At 33.3% G+C, this 25535-nt stretch overlaps 5 protein-coding genes across 7 annotated transcripts; all 5 read left to right on the top strand.

Annotated features, from left to right (window-relative positions):
• Positions 1-1770: 1770 nt before the first annotated feature.
• LOC18606704 (RING-H2 finger protein ATL20-like) lies at positions 1771-4216 on the top strand. Its single transcript, XM_007040461.3, has 2 exons — positions 1771-2615; positions 3467-4216. Exons 1-2 carry the CDS (start codon positions 1940-1942, stop codon positions 3943-3945), a joined length of 1155 nt encoding a protein of 384 aa, XP_007040523.3. The 5' UTR covers positions 1771-1939; the 3' UTR covers positions 3946-4216.
• Positions 4217-9476: 5260 nt separating this feature from the next.
• Positions 9477-10964, top strand: LOC18606702 (putative RING-H2 finger protein ATL21B). The gene is made up of 2 exons (XM_088804813.1): positions 9477-10225; positions 10524-10964. Exons 1-2 carry the CDS (start codon positions 9550-9552, stop codon positions 10904-10906), a joined length of 1059 nt encoding a protein of 352 aa, XP_088660939.1. The 5' UTR covers positions 9477-9549; the 3' UTR covers positions 10907-10964.
• A 1052-nt stretch (positions 10965-12016) lies between these two features.
• LOC18606701 (putative RING-H2 finger protein ATL21A) lies at positions 12017-13468 on the top strand. The gene is made up of 2 exons (XM_088804893.1): positions 12017-12779; positions 13056-13468. Exons 1-2 carry the CDS (start codon positions 12113-12115, stop codon positions 13382-13384), a joined length of 996 nt encoding a protein of 331 aa, XP_088661019.1. The 5' UTR covers positions 12017-12112; the 3' UTR covers positions 13385-13468.
• A 1867-nt stretch (positions 13469-15335) lies between these two features.
• On the top strand, positions 15336-17006 carry LOC18606699 (RING-H2 finger protein ATL22-like). The gene is made up of 2 exons (XM_018116914.2): positions 15336-16168; positions 16517-17006. The coding sequence occupies exons 1-2, from the start codon at positions 15496-15498 to the stop codon at positions 16942-16944; spliced, it is 1101 nt and encodes a 366-aa protein (XP_017972403.1). The 5' UTR covers positions 15336-15495; the 3' UTR covers positions 16945-17006.
• Positions 17007-18477: 1471 nt separating this feature from the next.
• LOC18606698 (mitochondrial inner membrane protein OXA1-like) lies at positions 18478-23704 on the top strand. Of its 3 annotated transcripts, XM_018118340.2 has the most exons (10): positions 18478-19313; positions 19882-19972; positions 20615-20662; positions 20847-20905; positions 21450-21525; positions 21636-21767; positions 21867-21974; positions 22312-22366; positions 22486-22753; positions 23330-23704. In XM_018118340.2, exons 1-10 carry the CDS (start codon positions 18853-18855, stop codon positions 23343-23345), a joined length of 1314 nt encoding a protein of 437 aa, XP_017973829.2. In that variant the 5' UTR covers positions 18478-18852; the 3' UTR covers positions 23346-23704. The 3 variants fall into 3 exon arrangements, with proteins under 3 accessions (XP_017973829.2, XP_007040516.3, XP_007040517.3); XM_007040454.3 differs by lacking the exon at positions 23330-23704 and having other exon boundaries at positions 22486-23066; XM_007040455.3 differs by lacking the exon at positions 23330-23704 and having other exon boundaries at positions 22312-22385; positions 22486-22730.
• Positions 23705-25535: the final 1831 nt, after the last annotated feature.

The following is a 25535-nucleotide window of genomic DNA, read 5'->3' as shown; positions in this document are numbered from 1 at the left end:
AAGCTGCAATGATGACGCAAACCTTTGATTAATAATGCATTGGCTGATTTTTCTATTCTATGTTTCTTCATTGACTGATTCACGATTCCAGAAAAAATTTACAAAATTCCATTTTTTTAATCAATAATTTTAACGAAATGGTTCAACACGTTTCTGACTTGTATTTTACTGCGCACTAACATTTGAAAATATGAAAGTGGACAAACAGAAAACAAAGAAAAGGAGGAATGAACATAACAGTTTTCGATATTGTTTTTCATTGTTTGAACTTTGAATTGGTCTGTTTTAATCGGATGTAAAGACTTGAAAACAAATTAAGTTGACTAATAACGAGAGGAAAGAAAGAAAAATAAAAATGATATAATATTAAAAAATTATAAATTATTTAAATTTTTTATTTTTTATTATTTTTAATCAAGTTTTTTTAAAATTTTATTTTATTTAAATAAATTTTTATAACTAATGATTGATTAATTATTATTAATCAAATTATCATTTATCATTTTATATTCATATAATATTGACATGTGGAGGAAAAAAATATTATATGATAATATGATCATATTATTTTAATATGTCACGTTATCATTTATTATAATATGTCAAAATGTTATATTATCGTTATGTGATATAAAATTATAAGTAACATTTATAAAAATTTATTTGATTTAAAATTAAAATATAAAAATTTAATTAAAAATTTATTCGATTCAAAATAAAAAATAAAAATTTATTTAATTTAAAATTAAAATTGCAAATTTATTTAAATATAATAAAAATTAAAAATTTATTTAAAATTTTTAAATATTATATAAAAAATAAATCAAATTCTCTTGTTGATCCATTATCGAACACTTGTAGCGAGAACATCTAAACCGTTGGTATGCTATGGTAACCTCAAATCATGATACTAACGTGTTACCATCTTTGTAATTTTATGTTGATTATTTTGACTAATTAATTTTTTAATTAGATGTCAATGTTTGTTTACTATTTGCTTTGCAATCGGACGAAAAGATCTTCAAAGGGTGTGGAAGCCTGATTTAAACAGCCGATTATTAAATGCATGGTGAAACTTCAAGGAATACCTTAACTATCAATTTTTATATATTTGTACAAAATTATCAAACCTATAATTAATACACTTTAATATTCATAAATTCTTAAAGACCCAACCCATTATTTTAGTTATCATATTAAGTTTCCCACTAGCATCTTGCTCTATGCTAGGTTTATACATTGTTTGACTATGTCAACAATCTAATAATCCAATTGCAAATACTTATAAGATAAATTTAAAATAAAAAATAAAAAATTTTAAATTATTAAAATATTTAATTTTTTAATTAATTATATTTTTATATTTTTATTTTGAATTAAATAATGATTATGATTAACGAATTAGTTATCATAAATCAAAATAATATGTTATTGTGACATAATAACATGCTCACATGATATTCCACCATCTATTTTTTGAGTCATGATAATTAATCCATAATTAGTTATTAGAATTTATATAGTCCTAAATAAAAATATAGATATTTAATTAAATGTAATAAAAAATAAATATTTATTTGAAATTTTTTTAAATAATTGAAAAGCTTTTTAACAAATTAAGTAAAAAATAAACAAACGTCGGTGGAAAAGGGGAGAAGAGGTAACCTTTGACAGTTACAAGAACTTGACCACCTCAAAAAAAATGAAACTAAAAAGAACCAAATTCCCAAAATAACATCAGTTTATCGACTTGTCCAATTGAGACATATAAACCTAATTGTAAAAACTGCACCGCTTTCCAATTATAGAGAAACCATCCAAAGTTCCACGCCAATCATCTCTGAAGTCCTAACTTGAAAGCCTCTGTGCCATGGGCCTCTAGCTAGTTAAATCCCGGAGCAAGGCCTTAGCACGTTAACGTTCTTCTTCAAGCAGCAAGATGCCTCACCTAACATTTCTGTGGCTCCTCTGCTTTTCACTATTCCTTCAAAAACCAACGAGTGCTCAAACTTGTCCATCGTCATGCCCAGGCGGTGAATCAGGGGTTAAGTTTCCTTTCGGGCTGAACCCTGACGGTAACCGAAATGGTCGTTGCAGCTATCCGGGTTTTGGTCTTTCCTGCAGCAATAAAACGGGAGCACTAGTTCTTAAACTTCCGAAATCCGGAGAATTCACAGTCAGATTCATCAATTACGAGACCCAACAGATATGGATCAACGACCCTGATTTCTGTCTCCCTAAACGGTTCATGGAGTCTTTCGACATATCAGGAACTCCTTTTGTCTCAGAAGTCTGGCATACCTTGACGTTCTTCAATTGCTCTACTGGAGCAGTAGCTGAGGCTGGGTTAAGGCGAATTCGATGTCTTAGCAATGATAATTACTCTGTTGTACCTTACGAAATCGAGTCTTTTATGGATTCTGACAGTGGTTTACCGTCTACATGCCATTCTATAAAGACCGTTACTGTTCCATTTGCTTGGTATGGCTGGGCGGAAGGGGTCCGGTTAGAATGGTACAAACCCGACTGTAGGTCATGTGTTGAACGTCGAGGGGATTGTGGGTTCAAGAATAGAGCTAGTCAGGAAATTGGGTGCTTTAATCTGCCAAGCCAAGGTATGTTAATACTAACAACGCTATGATTTGTGTTCTGTTCTGAAACGGCGGACTTCAAATCACTTTATTTGCATTTATATTAAGACCAACTTCATGAATTCTTAATGATATATATAGAATAAATTGTTTATCATGACTATTATATCTAATTGGAATAAGGGTATTGGCTTAAAACGTTTTAGTTGGATTCTAAGTCATTGAAATCATGACGATGTCAATTGGTTCTTTCTTGTATTAGTATCATCTTCTGTCTTTTAAATTGTATCAGAAGGTTTTGCAGTATGCCACGGAGAGTCTTTGGCTGCTAGCCTCAGACTTTTTGTGGCATTCCTAGGCTGCTGCGGCTTAATAACAACTACTATTCAAAAAAAAGAAAAATTGTATCAGAAGGTGTCGTTTTTGAGTAAAACTTAAAATGGAAGAGATGATTGATCAAAGTCAAAACGTTACTAGAGTCGAATTTATGATCTGGTGCAGCTGGAAGGATCCTGGGATCCCACTGTCACAATCCATTAGATAGGACACTGTTTTGTGGTTGAGAAAGCAACCCAGATCATTAATTTAGAGTCCACATATTTTTATAATCAAAACAAAGGTGTTGGTCTCATTCTTTACAGCTTCAAGGCGACGGTGCTGCAGAGCAAAAAGAAAGAAAGATCAACGTTGCTGTAGGTGCTTTGAAATGCATAAATGTCGCCAGTCATCAAGTCAAATTAAACTCCTCCGAAACAACTGAAACATTTTATTTGAGATCTGTTGTTAAAACGTCACGGTCCCCTGGTCAATATTTTGAAACAGAGAGCTTGGACCTTGATTTTTCTATTTTCCCCTGAATTAGTTTCACATTGCAGCTGGCCTTCCTAGGAGTGCCAAGTATGGTATTACCATAGGCGTTGGAATTCCAGGACTCTTATGCCTAATTGGGCTCGTTTCCTTCGTCGGTAGCCGAGTGAGAGCTTACGCACGTCAGCGCAACCTCCCCAGCACTGAATTCTCCACATCAATCTCCCCTTTACCGGCAGCTATCATAACAGGACTCGACGGTCCAACCATTGAATCCTACCCTAAGACTAAGCTTGGCGACAGCGGGCGTCTTCCAAAGCCTAACGACAACACTTGCCCCATATGCTTATCAGAGTACCAGCCCAAGGAGACATTGAGAACTATACCAGAGTGTAACCATTACTTCCATGCCAATTGCATAGATGCGTGGCTAAAGATGAATGCTTCGTGCCCACTGTGTCGCAACTCACCTGGCGGATCTGCCCCAATTACCCCGTCAATATCCTCCTCTTCGTCTTCATCATCATCTTCTCTCTTATCAGCATAGACAAGATCATTTTACATTTATCAGCTTCTGTGTAGATATGTTACCCCCGAGGATGTGAGTTTTGGGAAGTTCTTGCTGTGTGGTTGATGGATTTTGGGTTTTTTCATAGAAAAAAAAAAAAAACCATGTGCCCTTCCCATTTTTTTTGTGTTGGGTTATTTAAAATAGTGCCTGATTAGTTTTTATTTATACTAGTTTTTGTTAGATGGGAATGGTATGTAAATGTCATAATCACAAATATCAACTAATAAATAAAATGAAATTATTGTCACATATTTTTTTATTTATCGTATTAATTTATTAATTATTTTAAATATATCATAACAAGTTATGTGATAGTCAGAGGCGGAGCTAGTCAAATTTTATTGAAAGGGCAAATATAGTTGAATAAGAGTTAAAAATTTTAAAAAATTAATATGTTAAATTCAATCAAAAATAAAAATATTGATAATAGAAATATGAAACTAAATATAAAACTATAATTTGTAAAATATAAATAGTTAAAAACGATATATAAGATTAATAATTTTTTCTTATATAATCAGAATTATTTAAATACTATATATTTGAGAAAATTTCATTTTAACTAAACATAAAATGTAAAACATATAAAAAAATATACTCAAGTTAGTTTTCTCTTACATAATCAAGATAAGTAAAAAAAAATGATACGTTGATGAAATTTTAAATAACAATGTAATACTATAATTTATATTTGAGAATTATATAATAATTTATTAATTTTTTAAAATTAAAATCATAAAAAATAAAATTTATGTAACATAAAAAAGAAGAATATGGTAAGCAGAAGGTAGATACCATATATTACATAACAAAAATATATATATATGATTAATGGTTTGTAAAATTTTGGGAAAGAATATTTACGGAAACTTATAACATATAAATAAATAGAATAAAAATATAAATATAAATAAAATATAAATATAAATAAAATATAAATATAAATTAAAAAAATTAAAATTGAGTGAGATAGGTGAAATTATTTTATTATTTTATTATTTATATTAATTATTAAATAAAAGGGAGTTAGTAATGGAATATATAAAAAAATTTTAAAAGTTTTGCCCCCCCATCACATAAGGAGGCTCCGTCCCTATCTGTAGGGGCGGAGCTAGTCAAATTTTATTGAGGGGTCAAACATAGTTAAATAAGAATTAAAAATTTTAAAAAATTAATATGTTAAATTCAATCAATAATAAAAATTTTGATAATAGAAATATGAAACTAAATATAAAACTATAATTTGTAAAATATAAATAGTTAAAAACGATATATAAGATTAATAATTTTTTTATATAATCAGAATTATTCAACTACTATATATTCAAGAGAATTTCATTTTAATTAAACATAAAATGTAAAGCATATAAAACAAATATACTCAAGTTAATTTCCTCTTACATAATCAAGATTAATAAAAAAATGATACGTTGATGAAATTTTAAGTAACAATATAATATTACAACTTATATTTGAAAACTATATAATAATTTATTAATTTTTAAAGATTAAAATTATAAAAAATAAAATTTATGTAACATAAAAAAGAAGAACATGACAAGTAGAAGGTAACTACCACATATTACATAACAAAAAAGAAATAAAAAGAACATAGTTAATGGTTTGTAGAAATTTGAGAAAGAATATTTGTATAAACTTATAATATATGAACAAATAAAATAAAAACATAAAATATAAAAAATATAAATAAAAATAATAATATAAATTAAAAAAATTTAAAGTTGAGTGAGATAAGTGAAATTATTTTATTATTTTATTATTTATATTAATAATTAAATAAAACATTATTTTTAGGGAGTAAGTATTAGAATATATAAAAAATTAAAAATTTTCATATGTTATGAAAAAAATTTTAAAAATTTTGGGGAGGCCATGCCCCCCCCCATCACATAAGGAGGCTCCGCCCCTGGTGATATTCTTCTAAGTTCTAACTTGGTTAACAGAACTTTAAAAACTTTACTAACAATGTATTAGATAATTTTCCAGTAATGATTTATGTAAACAAAATGTTACAAAAGGAAGCAACCGATGGTCGGGTACTGAAGAAAAACTACTTTTTGGAAAGGGGTCATTGGGAGGAACAAGTCAAGCAAGAAATAATGCAGCTAAGACCTCAGAACACTAATTTCATCCACATATTAAAAGGAAAAGAAAAGAAGGCAGTAAAAGCTTTAAATTCCAGATTACTGTAATGGTCCTAATTTTTCCTTTATCAGATATTGCTTCAGATGTAATGCTGTGAGAAAAACAAGATGGTCACGTAATCGTTTTGACTTCGAATAGACAACGAATCAATTAAGATCACTTAGCCAATTGCTCTGCTTATAGCTGCTGAACTAGCTATCTCTACATAACTTTTAAGGTCAGCTTCCAATTTGTCTCATTCCTACTTGGTTTATCCGACTAATACAAATTCTACAGCCTTAATTCTTGTTTAACTCACTGCTTACTTGTTGTCTCCAAAGCTGGAAAAAACCCAGAATGTTTATAGTTTTCGGTAAGTATAGAATGGAGCCGCTCAGTCTTTAGCATTAGGCTGGTATTAACTACAAATTCTAGAATCGAATAAAAGAAAAGAAAAAGCATGAAATGGCTGCTTTCAAACTACTCTTCTTCTTCTCCTGTCTCTTCTTTCTTCAACCATCAACAAGCCACCAAAGATGGCTGGTTGCTGACAGGTCCGTCGTACATTATGCCTCCCTTTTCAGTTCATAGACCAACCCGATGGCTGTGGCTATCCCGGCTTCAGTCTGGCATGCAAAAACGAAACAATTATCAGGTTTCCATTTTCCGGTAAATTCAAGGTCGAAATCCTCGATTACATGTGGCAATATATTTGGATAAGCGATCCAAGTGATTGCATTGCAGAACGTGGCCTTCAGGGATTCGATCTTTCTGGTACTCCTCTTGAGCTACTCTACCTTCAAAGCTTCACGATTCTCAATTACTCATCAGGTTACGGAAGGACAAAGATTTCCTGTCGTTATCTTCATGTCTGAGTATCTTGACAATCGTATCACAACAACTTGGAGAGAGCCGAATTGTCAATGGTGTGAAAGTTTCAACGAGCCATATATCCAAAAACAAAAAAAGGTTCTAATGTTTTGAGAGTAGGACTTGACTAAAGTTGCCGCCTCTACTTCATTGATAGCTACTCGCTAAGAAAAATGTAAATTGTTTTCTCTTTTGATTAGCTAGGAAGTCCTAGCCATTCAGTTCTAACTTAATCTAATTTGCATTTCAGGTCTTCCAAGCAATGCAGAACGTGGCACTGCCATGCTTGTAGCTGCAGCAGGAAACTCGATCTGTTTTTGCATCATCGGACGTATAATCAAAAGGGTGACAGCAATCATCGTTAGGATCCCAACACTGAAATCTCTAACACATCAGCAACCGTGAAATCAGCTGAAATGGTCTCAGTAGATCCACTTTTGAAATGTATTCTACGATAGTCGTAGGCGAAAGCCAACAATTCCAAAGACCAAACGACAACACTTGTCCAATATGTTTAGGGATTACATCGAAATGCATGCATTCCTTCCATGCTAATTGTATAGATGAGTGGCTTAAACACAATGCAACATTCCCATTGTGTCGCAATTAATGCACTAAACTCTTAAAATGATTGTTATCTATTGTTTGTATAAATTTTAATTATATGGGATGATTTCCAAAATGAGAATCATTATTTGGATGGCCACAAGCATTGACTTTTGATAAAGCTATAGGGGATCAATTTTTTTGTTTTTAAAAAAATGAGTTCATGCTAAGCAAAATTGTCTTGTAGTTATATACTTCAGTGCTTATTTGACTTAATTTATTTTTAACTTATTTACTTTTTAAAAGCAAAAATTAACCAAACAGTATTTTGTTAAAAAATTTTAAAAAAATAACTTTTTTTTTTTAAAAACAAAATTTTAAAAAAAGAGTTTAAAAAAGTTTTTTTTTTAAAAAAAACACGCTAGCTTTTTAAAAGAGTTATTTTTTAAAAAAAAAATCCTCTCTCAAAAACTACCTCCTCCCTCTCTCCCTATGGATCTCCCTCTTCTCTCCCCTTTCTACAAATTATCCTTCTAAGGTTTTCTTTTATTGTTACAAAAATCAAGAAAAAAGAAAACAAAAAATTCAAAACTGTATTCAGGTGTTATTTTTTTTTCTATTTTGTTTTACATTTTATTTTTTATCATTCTTTTTTTTGGCTTTGAAAACTGTTTTTATTGTTGGATATTTCTCAATTTATTATTGGATATGACAATTATGTGATGTTTATTTGTTTTTAACTTCTTATATAATATTTGTTAATTATGATTAAAATAATTGGTCAAATAGGTTAATGGTAATTGAGATAAATTAGATAAAAATTGAAAAATCAATATTTGTACTCGTTTGTGATAACTCAGTTTTAAATAATTTTCTCTTTTAAGTATAACAATATGTTACATTATAAGAAAATTGAAATAGATTTTAATTCCTTTAGCAACAGGAATTAACTTCTTAGTAGTGAATTCCATACTCTTTGAAAAAATAAATAACCTATTAAAAAATAAAAAAATATAAAAGTCAAAGCTTTTTTGTTCATGGCTGGAAACTTTATTAGTGAGGATATCAAGACTTTGATAGACTTGTGTTTGTATGAAATTAGCATTGATGATTTCAATAGAAAAATAATTGTCAAATCAATGGGTGATTTTCCTGACCTAGTTGGATCCATTATTAATACCACAATAGGTTCTTTTCGTTGTATGTAATATTAATTTTATTTAACTCCAAAGGTCATAAATTGCAAACCAATTTTTAAAAAATAAAAACAAATAATTTTTTCACACTCATTTTTTTATTTGATTCAATTTTTTTACTTGATTTATTAAATACATTTTATAGTAATTTTAATCAAAATTAAAGTTTATATAAAATGTTTTACCAAACAACTTATCTATAAAAAAAGCTTATAAAAAGTAAATTTACCAAATAGTTTTAATTTAATTTTAAAAATTATTATTTTTTATAAAAGCTTTATAATAAGTTTTAATATAAAAAAAATCAGGCCAAACATATTCTTAGTGTATTTTCTACTTATAGTTATCGTGTATCATGTTGTGTAGAAAACACGATGGTCTTACAAAGCATAACGATGTACAATTTGTACTCTCTTGATCTTAACTCAGTTAATATGTAATGATGTGTTGAAATCAAGGTCTTGTAAAATATGAATTTGGAGTTTTGACAGACCAAAAATTAAGATCATTAACCTATTGTGCTCAGTTTTAATGTTCTGTTTCCAATTAAGAAACGGTCAGGCTAAGACCAAGTTCTTCACATTAACTGATGAATTTGTTAAATGCAGGGTCTCCAATTTGTCTCTTTGTCATTGGATTATCTGAATAATAGAAATTCCACGGGTTTCCCATTTGTATTCAATCCTTACCACACACAGCTAACATATTAATTAACATAGTTTAAAAGAAGCATAAAACAGAGAGACTTGGTTTAGCTAAAAGCTACTCCATGGCGAGAGATGCAATAACAAGAATCTCAATCTCTTCTTGAGCATAGAAAAGAATGGCTCCTTTCAAACTCTTCTTCTCCTTGATCTTCTTCTTCTTTCTTCAACCATCAAGAAGCGATGATGAAAGATACCAAACAGGGTGCGGACCGGTGCCAATTCGCTTCCCTTTTCAGATCATCACAATCCTACCAGAGAACCGCTGTGGCTATCCCGGCTTAACCGTCCAATGCAAAAACGAAACCCAAAAAATCCTAACCTTTCCATTTTCCGGTGAATTCAGAGTCAAATCCATCGACTATTTATCGCAACTTGTTTTGATAAGCGACCCCAGTGACTGCACCGCGGAACGTCTCCTTCAGGGATTCAATTACTCGCACAGTCCTTTTCAGCCACTCCCCTCTCGAAACTTCAAGTTTTTCAACTGCACACCCGATTCACCGATTTTCCGAACGGGAGCGACGCCGATTTCTTGTCTTAGTGGTGAAAGTTATTCCGTCGTGGCTTTACCGACTGATATTTCCTATGTCTCCAACATGTCGGGGTGTATGGAGAGAGCAACGTTTTTGTACCCGAGTAGGGAGCCCGATGCTTCCTCTGACTCGCTCGGTGATTTTATCACGTTAACATGGAAAGAACCCGATTGCCAATTGTGTGAAAGCATGGGAGGGATTTGCCAGTTCACCAATAACGTGGGTTTGGATGTGGGATGCTTCAAACCTTTGTATCCTGGTAAGCTTTAATTTTTGCAAATAAAACTTCTGTTTCTCGTAGGAATGGTTGTGCATAGCAAATCAAACAATCAAATAAAAAAAATTACCCAGAAAAATCGTTATTTTTTGCTATTAAAGTTAGAACATTTCTGGAATGAGTTGTGGCTAATGGCATTACTAGTTGTTCATTGATAAAGTTCACAAAGGAATTTAATTAAAACAGATGGTCATTGGTCAATGAATAATACAGTGGCACCAAAGAAAAGAAAGAAATAAAAGCATGTAAAACTCACTTGAATTTAATTTTGGGTTTTCAGGTTTTCCGGCAAGTGCCAAGTACGCAGCGCTTTTCGTTGTGGCTTCTGGCGTGAACATCTTCGGGCTTATAATTTGCGTCCGCCGCAAGATAAAGCATCACGGCGAAGTACCCAACGCCGACATGTCTAACCCCGATACCCCTCAGCGAACTGTTGTCGCAAAGGGTCTGGACATGCCTACCATTGAGATGTATCCCACGACATTGCTTGATGAAAGTCTGCAATTACCAAAATCAACCGACAACGTTTGTCCGATATGTCTATTAGAGTACCAAGCCAAAGAGACTCTAAGAACCATAGCTAGTTGCTTGCATTACTTTCACGCTAATTGTATCGATGAGTGGCTTCAACGAAATGCAACGTGCCCTTTGTGTCGCAGTTAATAAACAAGATAGTATATAAATCTTTGTATTCATTCAAACAAAGAGTTACAACTTGCTGCTACAAGTCTTTCACCTATCTTTGTGGGCCGAAGACTTTTTACAGCATGTACATCCCTCACAGACAACAAAAGCCTGATAAACTCATGTCCTAGTAAGAAATCTGGGTTTGAAACGTAACAGGGCACCGGGGGGGACAAACAAGATTCACAAAAACTATCACACTTCCTCCCGTTCGTTCATTTTTTTTTTGGTAAGGCTAAAATCAGATTTCATTACTGCTGAAGTCAAGTAAAAAAAGTACCCTTTAAAGGTAGTGTTGCAGTAAGACACAATAGAGGGACAGCCCCCTCGATGGTGCCACAGCATATACAGACAGGGAACAGTTAAAACCAGGTTGCACCTCGGATGAATGCCTTTCCCATTTTTTGTTTGAGTAAGATTATTAAGGTATTTCGTGGACAAATGGGGGTGTTAATTCCAAGTTGTCTACTTCTTGATCTTAACTCATGCATAAAATACCGTTTAAAAGACAAGATGGTCTTTATCACTCTTCCCTCATGAACAAGAAGATTCTAAATTAAACCAAAACGGCTTAGCTAAAGGAATTGATCTAGCAGACTAAATTTATACCGTCTAGACATACATTTTGACTTATGTCCAGAACCAAACATAAATTGTTATTTGTTTTAATTCTATTTTCTAATCACTTAGTCAGCATGGAATCAAATTTTATCACATTAGCTGCCGAATTGATTACTATATAAATTCCAAGGTCAGCCTTGAATTTGTCTCACTAATTTCTCATCGGGGTTAACTGATTAATATAAGTTCTACAGCCTTTTCTCAACGCTTAGCACTCACAAATCTAGTTTTTTTTTTTTTTTTATAATTGAGAGATGAGGGATTCGAATCCTACTTTTTAGGTAAGGAGATTCGAACCTTACTTTTTAGATAAGGAGATTCGAACCCTACTCTTTAGACAAGAGAATTATGCACCAATCAATAAATCAAATGTTCGGTGCAAATCTAGCTTTATTTTATTAACACCAGAGCTTTGAAAATAAAAACAGGATTCTTGTAGTTTCTTAGTAAGTACAAAACAGAGCCACTTGGTACTAGGCCAGTGAGACTTTTGTATAAATTCCAGGTTGTAACTATAATACCGATCATATCTCCTCTTTGAATTTAAAGAAAAAGAAACATAAAATGGTTTTCAAGCTTTTCTTCTTCTTCTTCTTTCTTCAACTATCAATAAGCAGTGAAAGCTGTATAACAGATTGCGGAAATCAGGAGATTCACTTCCCTTTTCAGCTCACAAATCAACCCGATGAAGAGCGTTGTGGTTATCGGGGCTTCGGTCTCTCATGCAAGAACCAGAGCCAAACAATCATCACGTTTCCATCCTCCGGTGATTTCAGCGTTGAAATGATAGACTATTATCAGCAAAACATTGGGATAAGCGATCCCGCCGGTTGCCTTCCGAAACGTCTCCTCGAGGGATTCGATCCTTCTGGTACTCCTTTTGAGCAAATTTACCTTATGAACTTCACGCTGTTCAACTGCTCAGACGATGCACCGGCGTTACAACTTGGACTAAGACCTATTCCTTGTCTTAGTGGTGAAAATAATTCTGTTGTGGCTGTACCCGTAGATCGTCTCGATCTGTTCGCATCATTATCGTCGACGTGCCCGAATAGAACGACGGTTTCACTCTCGGTTTGGGAATCCTTTAAGTTGTGGGAAAAACTTGGTGATCGGATCATTTTAACATGGAAAGAACCAGATTGCAAATTGTGTCTAAAATATCAAGGAACTTGCCAGTTCAAGAAACATGCAGGCCAGGAGGTTGGATGCTCTGTAGTTATAGATCAAGGTATGCTTTAATTATTTTGCAAATTTATAAACCTTCAGAATCTCGAAAGAATGGTGTATGTTAGTGCTTTACAAAATTAAAAAAAAAAAGACAAAAAAAAAAGGAAAACAAAATATTATATGCTTTGTATATGCTTTTGTGCCAAAAAGGAATGAGTTTATGATATTTCATGGATGATGGCTCTGGTGAAATGAATAGTATTAATTAAGAGAGAACTAGAAATTAATCATGTAATTCTTGATTACATTAAATTTTCTGTAATTTGCATTAAAGCAGGTAGTTCGAGAATTGCCAAGTATTTCATGTTTTTTAGCATGATTTCTGTCTTCTGCATCCTCGTGCTTGTAATCTGCATTCCAAGCATGATCATGCGTTGTATTCGTAGCCGGACCCTCGCCAACACTGAAATCAACGACTCAACTATCCTACAATCAACTGCTGTGAAAAAGGGTCTCGACAAACGGGCAATTGAAATGTATCCAACAACGTTGCTCGGGGAAAGTCCACAGTCACCAAAACCTAATGACAATACTTGCTCGATCAAGCCAAGGACACTCTTAAGAGTATACCAAGTTGCTTGCATTATTTTCATGCTAACTGCATAGATGAGTGGCTTAAACGGAATGCAGCATGTCCTTTATGTCGCGAGTAATGCAATGGAAGGCTTTGATCAACATCATGATGATGATGCACATTAGTGTTATTTTGCTTTATCTCATTAATATGCAATGCAGAATGAAAACAAGATGACCTTCGAGAAGAATTGATTGACTGCATAAACAAAATGGTGCTTAATGGTTTCTAGCTTTCGAGAAGAAGTGAACAAACATGACTTCTCTTTTGTTTCCAATTAATAAATTGTACAGTCAAACGCTCAACATCAGCTACAGTTAAACTATTGAATTAATCTAAAACATCATGATCAGCTTCCTAATTGTCTCGTTTGATTGGATTATCTGTCTAAACTGTTTATGCTCAAGTAACTTACAAAACTAATCTTTATTCGCGGGCCTTGATTACACGTTTCTTCAGTTTTCTTTTGTTAATTGAGAAGCAAACACTGCAAGGAGAATTGCAAGCCATTGGTCTAGTGTTATTAAATAAAACCATGTTGCTCAGATGATATTTTTGCCATTTTTTTTTCTCATAGCAAGCGTGATTGTGCTTTACTTACTGATAGAAACAATATGAAAAAACAGATTAATTAAGAAGGAAGAGAACTCTCAAATTCCGGGAACAAATTTAAGGTGATTAAAGAGAGAAGCATGTAGGACTTCGTGCTCTTTATCTTGGCTAGTATATAGATTTCAGATTTATGCTAGCTTAATTTAATTACTTAGAGTTGAAAAACATCTTTCAAATTTTTCGTAAGTTCATCCATTAATTCAATTTAATTTTAAGGTCTTACAACAGGTACCAAATATGCCATAACTTTTATTGTGGGAACACCCATCTTCTTCCTTGTGGTGTTTTTGATTTATTACAATGTCCAAGTTGGTCGTCAAGATCAACGCCACCACTCCAATGTCGAAATCTCCAGGTTTGCTGAACCGTAAATGGCTGCCGCTGTACGAAGGATTGAAGCCTATCCAATTACTTTGCTTGGTGAAAGCTGCCGGCTATCAAGGCCTAATGATGATACTTGTGCAATATGTCTATCAGACTACAAAGCTAAAGAGATAATAAGAACCACACCTGATTGCGATCACTACTTTCATGCTGATTGCATAGATAAGTGGCTTAGACTAAATGCATCATGCCCTGTCTGTCGCAATACGCCAGATCAAGAGACCGCTTTGATCAACCATTCTACATTATCCCCTTCGTCCTCACCGCCACCGTAGATGGTTTCTATTATTTGTACAATTTTTTTTTTTTGCTATAACATGTTTGTATTGTATTGACCATGGAAAAATCAGAATTGGGTTTTGACATGCTCCAAGATTGTAACAATTAAAATTAGAAAGAAGGCACTTGATGTAAAGTGATAAAAAAGGTACCAAACGAGATATCAAATGAGAATAATAAATTTATGTTGGTACATGCAGCACCTACTATATATGTATGACAAATATAATAAGCTTTTGTTTCTGTACGAGTGCAAGTACATGTCTAGTATGCCTAGTTAAAATGGAAGAATATTAACATTGAAAAACTAATAATAGTAGATCAATCCTCCCAAACATTGAAATCAAACCCAAAAGGCCAGGATTTTGCTTTTCATTGTCGATGATTTTTGTGCAGTCTCTTTTGTAAGCATATAGATTTTCATTGCTTAGACCAATTATTATGTTATGAAAAGTCTATCGCAATAAATAAAAGACTTGAAATAACATATGAGTCACTAAAACAAATAAAATCACCTTTCAAAATGAAAAAAAAAATTCTTTTGCTACGGTTGCTACCTAATTGTCAAAATATTCTAAGATGTCAACATCGGATTTTGTCTTATTCCTTTTGAACTGTTGTTTAACCCCTTGAACTATTTTACATAAATAACAGGAAAGCTGCTTCCAAGAAAATATCATACATAAATACATACATGTCTTATTTTCTTTGGATCATCTGGCTAACTATAAAATTTTTCTAGCTTCAGTTTTTGTAGTTTTGTAGTCACGAACATTGACCTTGCCCACCCAGGGTACAATCTTACGAAGCTTAAAAGGAAACACACACTGTTTTTTTCTTTCTTTTTGTAGTTTTGAATTAGCACCAAATGGCTCTCTTGGAAATCGTCTTCATCTTCTCCTCCTTCCTCTTGCTCTTCCTTCAACCATCAACGAGCGTTGAAATTTGCGGTGCTTCATGCGGGATTGAATTGATTCGCTTCCCCTTCCGTCTCAACAACCAACCTGATCGATGTGGCTATCCCCGCTTCAATCTCTCATGCAAAAACGAAGATCAAACTGTCCTTACGCTTCCTTTTTCCGGTGACTTCACTGTCGTGTACATCGACTATACTTACCAAAATATATGGATCAACGACCCAGATCATTGTGCCCCAAAACGTCTCCTTGACGGACTTAATCTGTCTGGCACTCCTTTTGATTTGCTGTATCCTCGAAGCTACACCTTTTTCAATTGCTCCTCTGCTGCCTCGACAGATCTACCTGAAGCAAGGTTAATTTCTTGTCTTAGCGGCGGTAATTTCTCCGTCGTGGCTATACCGGTTGACCTTCTCGATTCGTCTACATCGTTGTCGACATCGTGTTTGGAGATAGCAACGGTTTTGGTACCACTATCCTGGACAGGTTGGTCGGAGCCTGGCTATGGTATCAGGTTGACATGGAACGAACCTGACTGCCTGTTGTGCGAACGCAGATCAGGGATTTGCATGTTTAAGAGAGATACGGGTCTGGACGTTGGATGCTTTGGTGGTATTAGCAATGGTATGTTCTAATTTGCAGTAAAACATGTTGGTTAATCTGATTAGCAATGGCCATAGGGAAAAGCTAGACATGGAAACATCATCAGTTGATTAACATGAGCACATGTTTCACAGTTAGGTGAACAGAGGCAAATTTCAAATTGCAATTGAGGTCTCAGTCCATTGGTGAGGCATCGCTGTCATGCACCCACAAACACGCAAGGCTGCCCTAGGCATCAAAGAATTAGGGCTGGTCAAAGTTTTTCTCCACATCTAGTAGCCAACATGCATGTCTCATTATTTATTGTCTACCCACAATTTATTGCATTAACTAAACATGTGTTTTTCCTTTTTTTCATTTTCATGTTAGGTCTTCCAAAAAGTGCTAAATACGGCATTATATTTGGCGTGGGAATACCCCTCTTGTTCGTCCTCGGCCTGGTAATTTACCTCCGGCGCAAGGTTGACGAACACAGTCATCACCAACAGCCCAACCCGGAAACATTCTCCAATTCAGTCTCCCCAGGATTAGATAGTGTTGCAAAAGGTCTCGACGGACCGACTATTGAGGCCTACCCAATAACATTGCTAGGTGAAAGCCGGCGATTGCCAAGGATTAACGATAACACTTGCCCGATATGTCTTTCCGAGTACCAAGCTAAAGAGACATTAAGGACTATTCCAGACTGCAAGCATTATTTTCATGCTATTTGTATTGATGAGTGGTTGAAATTGAATGCTACATGTCCATTATGTCGTAATACCCCAGAGAGCTCTGCTCTCACAGTAAGTGATTAATTATTGAATTTCAGTATTCTAAATTTCTAATACAGGGGAAAAGGAAAAAGCGTTCAAACTAAGATGTCTTTCCTTTGAAATTTTATAAAGTTGCTCTGCATGTGACCGTTGATTATCGCTAGGTTCATGCTTTGCACTGACTCTGTTTCCTCATCCATGAACTTGGAATTGGGAGCACCGAACCAACGAGGAAAACGTTAAAATCCCCATGAAGGAACTTGCTACCTAAAGAATTAATGGTGAGTTGATGGGAGAAATACAGAACACAAGGAAACAAGTTTGATTGGTTTAAACAAAAATAAAATATGTAGGAAGCTGATCTTGTTTCCACTTACCTTCGGAGTTACACCTTTCTCAACTGTTCAATCTCATGCAACCATGGTGGAATATTTCCTCAAGTTATAAAAAGTTTATGTTGTAGCCATTGTTATGTCCTCCTATTAAAGAGAGAGACTCCCCATCTCTGCACATTTGATCACAGTTCTATTCCTTTGATCAGATTCGGTGCGGCCATTGGGAAAATAATGCAACAAACAGCATTTGAATATCGGCCAATCTTGCAAAGGGACATTGCCAATCTGGCAATCTGCATATCAATTACTTCAGCTACCATGGCTTTCTCATGAATTTCCAAAAGCAGAGAACACTCGAGAAGCCAGGAAAGATCCTAAGTTTTTGAATCTTCTTTCTTCAATCCCTAGCTGCATTGCTTTAGGAATATTTAATATCTATACGATAGTCCAATAATCTTTTTTAGCTTTTTGGCCAGTTATCTTTGATAGGATATAATTATATATGCTTTTGGACTTAAGCAGTGCAAATTGATCGTGCTATAGCTATACAAAGATAGGATAGAAAGAAGGAATTAAAAAAAAAAATTCAATTCTAATGATCAAATATATATATATAGAGAGAGAGAGAGACTTAGTGATGTAATTTTGTAAATTATTTTTAATTTTAATTAATACTTTTTTATCTTATGTCTTTGTAATTATTTAAAATTAATCTATCTTATAAAAATAATTTTGGGATCTCTCAATACTTTTGGTAAGCATCCATAATTATTCTTCAAGTAAAAATATTTTTTAAAAAATGTTGCTTATAATTTTTTCTCTAAAATTCTCATTTTTAGGAGATTTCCCAAATAGTTTTTTATTAAATTTATTCAATTAATTATTTTATTTTTTATTGTTACTCCTTTTTAAAGTAATTTTATTAATTTAATTTATGTAGAATTAAATAAATAAATAAAAATTACAACAATAGGTTGAATCAATTGGATCCGCATAGTCCTCGATTTATATGATATTTATCCATTCTTAATTTTTTACGTGCCTCCTATTTGTTGATTCATATTTTTCGTATTTGGTTTATACGACTTCAGGCAGATCAAGCATTTATTGGGTTTGACCCAAATCTGCTAGGCTGAAAGTTGATCCGGGTTGGGTTTGGGTGGACCCGGCCCAACTCTTCTTTCCATTCTCTCCTTTATTTTTGTTTTTTTTCCTTCCTATTTACCCAAAATGACCTAAAGCCTAACCCTAGCTGAAAAACCCTTTTTCTTTGTTTTCCCTGTCCTCTTCTTCTGCCACTAATCCTAGCGACCTGGTCCTTGCTCTCGTTTTTCTCTCACTTCCTCGATCCCCGGCGCTGTTGCCGGCCTTGGCCTTTCGGGCCACGGTTCCCTCTTTCATATCATTTCCTCTTTTTTCACTTCCCTCTTCCTCCTGCCTCCAGTTTCGGCTCTCTCTAGAAAATTCTAGCCTCCCTCGACAGAACCTAATTGCTATTGCCGGCTTTTGGCCGTGCCGGTGGTGGCGACGACAACGGCGTTCTCTCCTTTCCTTTCTCTGCCTTAATTGAACTCAATTGGAACAGTACTGAAAGGAATTTTTCTTCTTCGTATCAATGGCTTTTTCGCGTAGCCTTTCCAATAGAGCAACCCTAATAGCTAGACGATATCGACCATCATTTGCGTACGTTCTCCATGAAGATGACCGTAAAAATCAATCTTTAAACGAGTCCCAATCTCAAGAAAAACCCGGTAATTTTGTTCAACATAGATATTTTGGAACTGGGTTTAGTAATTCATCCTCAGGGTTTGGTGTGTTGTTCCAAGATAGAATATGTTCCCAACTATCTTTGCATCCAAGCTCTGGCATGTCTTTTTGTCGATATATGTCTACAACCATTGGTGGGGGGGCAGATATGAGTGCAGCGGCTTCTGCTATTAATGGTGGTGGGGCAGATATGAGTGCAGCGGCTTCTGCTGTTAATGAGGTTGCCATTGCTGCTGCTGATTCTTGGTTTCTGGTTGCTGCCTTGCAGCATGTTATTGATACGGTTCATTCTTTTACTGGCTTCCCCTGGTAAGTTGCTGCTTTTAGTTATTTCGTATTTTTGCAATTATGAAAATGTCCCAAGAACGCATGGCATGGGCAATGATATTGCATTGCGAAGTCATTTTGTTGAATTATCACTTCTTTACGTTATAAGTGACTCAATAAATTGGCTTCAAAACTGATGCTGATACCATTTACATGAGCTATATTTCAATGACAAAAGGGTGACAGCAGAGAGTGCGGTACCTATCAAGGCTATAAATATAAGGATTCCTATGTATGGAATGCTTATTAAAACTTGCATGCTATATCACTCCATAATATATTCTTTAACTTTCTAGTTGAAATTGTTATTATTGTTATCTTGTATGTGTTTGGATGAAATTTATAACTTGCAAGATGATGACATGTAAATCCTGAAGTGAATCTGCACAGTGTATCTTATGCAATATGTATATTGTGACTTCATGTTTTATGCTAACCTCCAGGTTTTAATGATGTGCAATGTTGAAAATGGAACCTTTTTCCGAATTTTTATTTTTTGTTAAGTATTTCTTTTAATCTCTTAATACTATTGGTTTATTATTTATTTCAGGTGGGCTTCCATAGTAGTGACAACCCTTTTGATTCGAGGGGCAACTATTCCACTTCTGATAAATCAACTTAAAGCTACTTCAAAATTTACGGTGTGTAATTATACTTGCTTCTGTTTCTTTTTTCCTTTCTCGTGTTCTTCTTACTTGTAGTGTGCTTTGTATACTTCACTTAGTTTTGTAGTAGCACCTAAGTCTATATACAAGACATTGTTTTAATGATTAGTGTGTAAGTTTTGATGAATTGAGTATATTTTTTGTTTTGATCCTATGAAGCCACTGATAATATCAAAATACTGGATAACCTGGTAAAGTGAATTGTGTTCTTGTCTAGTAATAATACTAGTGACATATGGATGATGTGGGATCTTACCTTCAGACCTTTTTAATAGTGCAAAAGGAAAAAGAAATAACTAGGAGACATCATCTTATTCTTCTAGCTTTACATTGACTAGTTTTACTTTTTTGTACAAAAAAATTCAAGTTAGCATAGTATGAATGCAACAGTTATCCATTGACTAGTTTCCTACTACGCCATGGGCGTGGACAAAGTAAGGGAACTTATGTCTCTTTCTCTAGATGTTCTTTCTCCTTGTAAGTGGCTTCAGTTTTGCAGCTTAGAAACTGCTCTTTTTCTTTTATAGCTTGATTATAAAAAAAATGAAAGATGAAAAAGATCTTTCTATGTCATTAATTATTGGTCTATGTCTATAGTAATTTGTGTTTATCCTGCAGCTATTGAGGCCACGCTTGGAGGAAATCAAGGAGCAGATGCAAAGCAAGGTCTAATACCAGCTTCTTCTGTGATTGTGTTATTATTTCTGAAACCATCTACACTCTGTGCATAGCATGCTGTTATTTGCTGTTCTGCATAATTTTGGAGCATGTTCTGATTACATGGATGTATATGTTTCTTTTACAATAGTATGAAATAAAGTTAAACAACTTTTTACCTATTTTTCTGCAGGGTATGGATCCCCTGACAGTAGCTGAAGGTCAAAAGGAAATGAAAAAGCTTTTCAATGAGTAAGCAACTTTTCAATTAAGACAAGCTCATTTGCCTTTTGAGAGTACTTTTCATAAAAATAGATTGCATACCCTTTGGCTCCATGAATCAGTCACCAAAATCAGCTAAATGGCTTTTCACAACTTTGCTAAGGGCCCTGGTTTTTTATTTTACACTATAATCTGGCATTGGTTAAGGAAAAATGTGTCAGTAGCTTCACATTGATTCAAATGTGTTCTTAATTTAATCTATAGTGTTATATTTATTCCTTCCAACACAAAACAAGCTTGGGTATCCATCTTAGTCTAAAGTCATGATAGGTTCATACTGTTACCATTTCTCTTAAATCTGTCGTGGAGGTTACTCTATGATTTAATTCTATATATACGAGGTTAGAAACAAATGTCAGTAGACATGAGGTGTTTTAGATGATAGTTCAGTTCTTGATATATGTCTAATTTCTGGCTGACCAGGAATGCGCTTGATATAGTGATTCACCTAAATGTCATTAAACTGGTTTTACCAGATGATTTCATTGGTTTTTTTTTTTTTTAATATCTGCAGATATGGTGTGACTCCGTTTAGTCCAATGAAAGGGCTGTTTATTCAGGGTCCCATCTTTATCAGCTTTTTCCTTGCTGTAAGATAAATGTTGTTGGTAATAACATTATGTGAAAGATTTCTGGTTTATGTCTTAGAATTGAATGTGGTACGTTTAGATTTATTCTCTGTGACTTGTCTTTTATCCAGATTTCAAACATGGCTGAGAAAGTGCCATCATTTAAGTGCGGTGGAGCGTATTGGTTTATGGATCTTACTACTCCAGATGATTTATATATTCTTCCAGTTTTGACAGCCCTTAGTTTTTTGATAACAGTGGAGGTAAGCTTCCTTTTTATGGATTAAATTAAAGCATTAATTGTATTACAGTATGCCTTTTTTTCTTTTAATCAGTTTTAATTAACTGCTATATTTTCTCAGTGCAACATGCAAGAAGGTATGGAAGGGAATCCGGCTGCTGGAACTATAAAAAATGTCTCTAGGGTTTTAGCTGCTCTTACAGTTCCATTTACCATGAGTTTCCCAAAGGTATACTCACCACTTTGTTTTTTGGTTTCAGCACATTTTTTTGTATATCATCAGTTGTCAAGATTATATTAACATTTTTCCAAGTCAAATAGGCCATCTTGGCTTTATATAACATTTTCCCTCAACAAGCTCATACACTCCATATGCATTGCCTACTGTAAAAAGCTGGTATACTATTTTGCTAGTATGTGCAAATAGTGCCATTTGTGAGCTCTCTGTATTTCAACTAGAAATCTGGAACCCAGTTTTAAAGATCTGCTACTTAAATTTTGGGTGCTGTTACTTCCTGTGAATATTTACATACTGATGATAATTTTGATCTCTTTTTTATCTACAGGCCATATTTTGTTATTGGATTACATCAAATTTGTTTTCCCTCACCTATGGACTAGGTGAGTCCATAAATTCCCGGTTTGTTTTACTTAGAATAAACACCATGAGACATGACTTACTTTTTTCTTGAAATTGCTGTGCATGTCTATCTTTTCCCTTGAAAATTTGATTTTTGCAGTGCTCAAGGCTCCGGGGGTGAAGAAGGCTTTAGGTGTTCCTGAAATACCTAAGCCACCACCAGGTGCTGCACAAAAGCCTTCTGTTGATCTGTTTGCAGCCCTCAAACAAGCTGTCAAACAAGGCAGACCAGCAACACAAGAATCTACCTCATTACCTGTTGAACCAGCGAAAGTATCAAACCAAATAACATCCTCTTCTTCGGCTATCAGTCAGAGGCTTAAAAGTTTAGAGAGACAAGTGAAAGGAAGGAAGAAAAACAAGAAGAGGTGAGAAGGCTTTCCTGCAAGAAGTTGAACTGCCCTTAATTTCCATAGATGAGGATACTGGTGTTAGAATGACTAATATATGTTAAAAATTTGCATTATATATTATTTTTGGTAGGGCCTGCTGTTTGGGCCATAGAAACAAAGTGACAGGAGAGTTATTTTTGCAATTGAAGAGTTAAGAGAGTTCTTCTTTTTCCCAGGATTTGGGGTTTTTTGTACCGGTAAACATGTATTCACTGCATATGTGCTCATGTAGTGAAGAAAAATAAAATACAAGTAAACCACATGTTGGAAGCCTTTAGGCTTACAGTTATGATTGGTTCCCTGAGATATGAGACCTATCTTTTTGTATAGGTGTATGAAACATTCTTCATCTAGCACGATGTTTCTCAGGGATCCTCCTGGGATAGTGTATCTATTTTTTTAAGCAATATTATCTCATCCTGATTTGGCAGATTTTCATCATTGATCTACGTAAGGATTATCTAGATAATATTTTGATGATCCCGACTTTCAAGGGTATTGTGCATCAGTAAGATTGATATTGACTAACACATCGAAGGACATTGTGTGCAGGAATAATCACAGATAAGTTTTATCTATGGTTGCAAGCCGAGGACAGAAGGGCTGCAACCTGCAAAGTGATGGTGATATATAACTTGTACTAGTAAGTTACAGCTCATGTATCACTTGTTGAAGGAGTCTTCTCAAAGCCTGAAGTGAATGGATTCATCAAACTTAATAACTTGGAAGGAAAAGAACAATAAAGGAAGTCATTTTCTGCCCCTTTGTTCTTTGTTTTTACCGAACGTATAAAGTAGCGGTAGGGGATGGAGCAGTTGGAGATGGTAAGGCTGACCATCTAGTGTTTTCGGCGAAGCCCAAGCAAAACATTTTATGCCGTACATTCCACTATAATGAAAAATAAATAAATAAACATTTCCCCTATCATTTTCTTAAGCGTAACTTCTTCCCGATAATTATCCGCAAACGTGTCGGGATGGTTTTGGCTAATTGGCTTGCTCGTGTAATGTTCGTTGACATTTGCAAGCTACGCGAGCTGGTTGATTGACGTTACTTGAAATTATAAAATAAAAATTAAATAAATAAACAGTGATTACAATCTAGAAAGACCCAAAATTTAGTTGACTAATCTATAATAAAATAGCAAATGATAAATTGTAATGGATGATCGACTATTACCGAACCATGTGAGACAACATATGTGATATGCCTCAGTCTGCTACAATTCTAATAGAAAACCCAAACGTTGTTCTAATAGGGTTTCCACAACTGCATTTCCTCTTTTAAATATACCCATCCCAGGCCTGGAATGAATTATACTAGTTTTTTTTTTTTTATATAGTACGAAGTGGTTGTTTCATCTCAAAATGGAATTTTCTTTTTTGTTTTCTCAAAGAGAAAAGATGGTGGAGATTGTCTTTATCCATTTCCAATTTGGCAAGTTCAGTTTGGCAACGGTGCTGCTTTCTTTAAAACTTTCATTTGTCCACTTGTACCTGTCGCTGCCCAAATTGAAAACCAAATTAAATTAACCGACTTATTCTACTATACACCAACTTAAACCGGTTTGCTTTTAATGATATAGCATCCTTGACATAAAGATATAAGAATGAACAAAATAACTGATCGGTGCTCTTTATTTTTTTTAATTATATTATATAATAATTTTTAAATTAATATAAAATATTTTAACTTTTTTATATTATTTATTTACGGAATTTACATTTTTAAGCTAAAATGTTTATTTTAAAAATTAATAAACTCGTTTGAAATTTCGATTAAAATTTAAAAAGTAGGAGTATTTTATAATTATAAATTTTTAATCTTACTCAATGATTTTAAATTTAAAATTTAAAAACATGAGATTGACTTTAAAACAAAATGCAATAAACTGAACTTAGAAATAGTGGTAATTCCAATCTTTATTGAAACATACTTAGAAACTAAACTTTAGAAGTCTCATTATTGCCTTGACTACACGGTTGGCACTCATAGTTTTACTTGCATAAGCCTAAAGGTAAGTAAATTTGTGGATTGAGTGGTTTGGTCTATCATATTTAAACACTAAATGAATCAATCATTTTAAAAAAACTGATCAAATACAATAGAAGATCAAATCGACCAAACATATAATTGGTTTGGTTGGTTTGGTTTTGAATTAATAGACTCAAATTTTATCATTTTTTTTACAAATTATAATATTAAAATTTATAAACTTCATCTATAATTATATATATATGAAATTAATTATATAACTTATATGTTATAATGTTTTATATCAAAATTTGTATAAATAATAACTAATTATAAATAATATGTTTTAAAATCTAAGATGATAACTAATGAAGTTATTAAATATAATCATATAAATAAAGCTTATTATAAATTATAGTAATGCTTATGTATATGTATGTATAATATATTTATACAATTATATATATATATATATATATATATATATTCATACTATTTTATATCATGAAACATTACTAAGGAGTAATAATTATAACATATTAATATGTAGAATATTTACTATCATATATTATAATATTAACATATAATTTATATCATTTAAAATATATAACTTGTAATTTCATATTAATTCAGATTTATAAATAAATATATATATATATAACTAATATTAAATTATTACGATTATGATTTGTGTATATACCTACAATACCCTAATATATTTTAAATATAAAAAATATTATATATATGACTATATATATAAATATATAAAAAATTAGTTTGGTTT

Source organism: Theobroma cacao, chromosome 3, assembly GCF_053813885.1.
Source record: "Theobroma cacao isolate CCN51 chromosome 3, ASM5381388v1, whole genome shotgun sequence".
Lineage (NCBI taxonomy): Eukaryota > Viridiplantae > Streptophyta > Magnoliopsida > Malvales > Malvaceae > Theobroma > Theobroma cacao.
Note: the sequence above shows the minus strand (reverse complement) of the source record. Positions and strands in the feature narration are given on the sequence as shown.

Excerpts from the sequence above, each read along its gene's own strand:
- LOC18606701 (XM_088804893.1), top strand. The coding sequence starts at position 12,113 with ATGGTTTTCAAGCTTTTCTTCTTCTTCTTCTTTCTTCAACTATCAATA. Across the intron at positions 12,780-13,055 it reads CTCTGTAGTTATAGATCAAG|GTAGTTCGAGAATTGCCAAG; the intron begins GTATGCTTTAAT and ends GCATTAAAGCAG.
- LOC18606704 (XM_007040461.3), top strand. The coding sequence starts at position 1,940 with ATGCCTCACCTAACATTTCTGTGGCTCCTCTGCTTTTCACTATTCCTT. Across the intron at positions 2,616-3,466 it reads CTTTAATCTGCCAAGCCAAG|CTGGCCTTCCTAGGAGTGCC; the intron begins GTATGTTAATAC and ends TTCACATTGCAG.
- LOC18606699 (XM_018116914.2), top strand. The coding sequence starts at position 15,496 with ATGGCTCTCTTGGAAATCGTCTTCATCTTCTCCTCCTTCCTCTTGCTC. Across the intron at positions 16,169-16,516 it reads CTTTGGTGGTATTAGCAATG|GTCTTCCAAAAAGTGCTAAA; the intron begins GTATGTTCTAAT and ends TTTTCATGTTAG.
- LOC18606698 (XM_018118340.2), top strand. The coding sequence starts at position 18,853 with ATGGCTTTTTCGCGTAGCCTTTCCAATAGAGCAACCCTAATAGCTAGA. Across the intron at positions 19,314-19,881 it reads TCTTTTACTGGCTTCCCCTG|GTGGGCTTCCATAGTAGTGA; the intron begins GTAAGTTGCTGC and ends TATTTATTTCAG. Across the intron at positions 20,906-21,449 it reads ATGAAAAAGCTTTTCAATGA|ATATGGTGTGACTCCGTTTA; the intron begins GTAAGCAACTTT and ends TAATATCTGCAG.
- LOC18606702 (XM_088804813.1), top strand. The coding sequence starts at position 9,550 with ATGGCTCCTTTCAAACTCTTCTTCTCCTTGATCTTCTTCTTCTTTCTT. Across the intron at positions 10,226-10,523 it reads CTTCAAACCTTTGTATCCTG|GTTTTCCGGCAAGTGCCAAG; the intron begins GTAAGCTTTAAT and ends TTGGGTTTTCAG.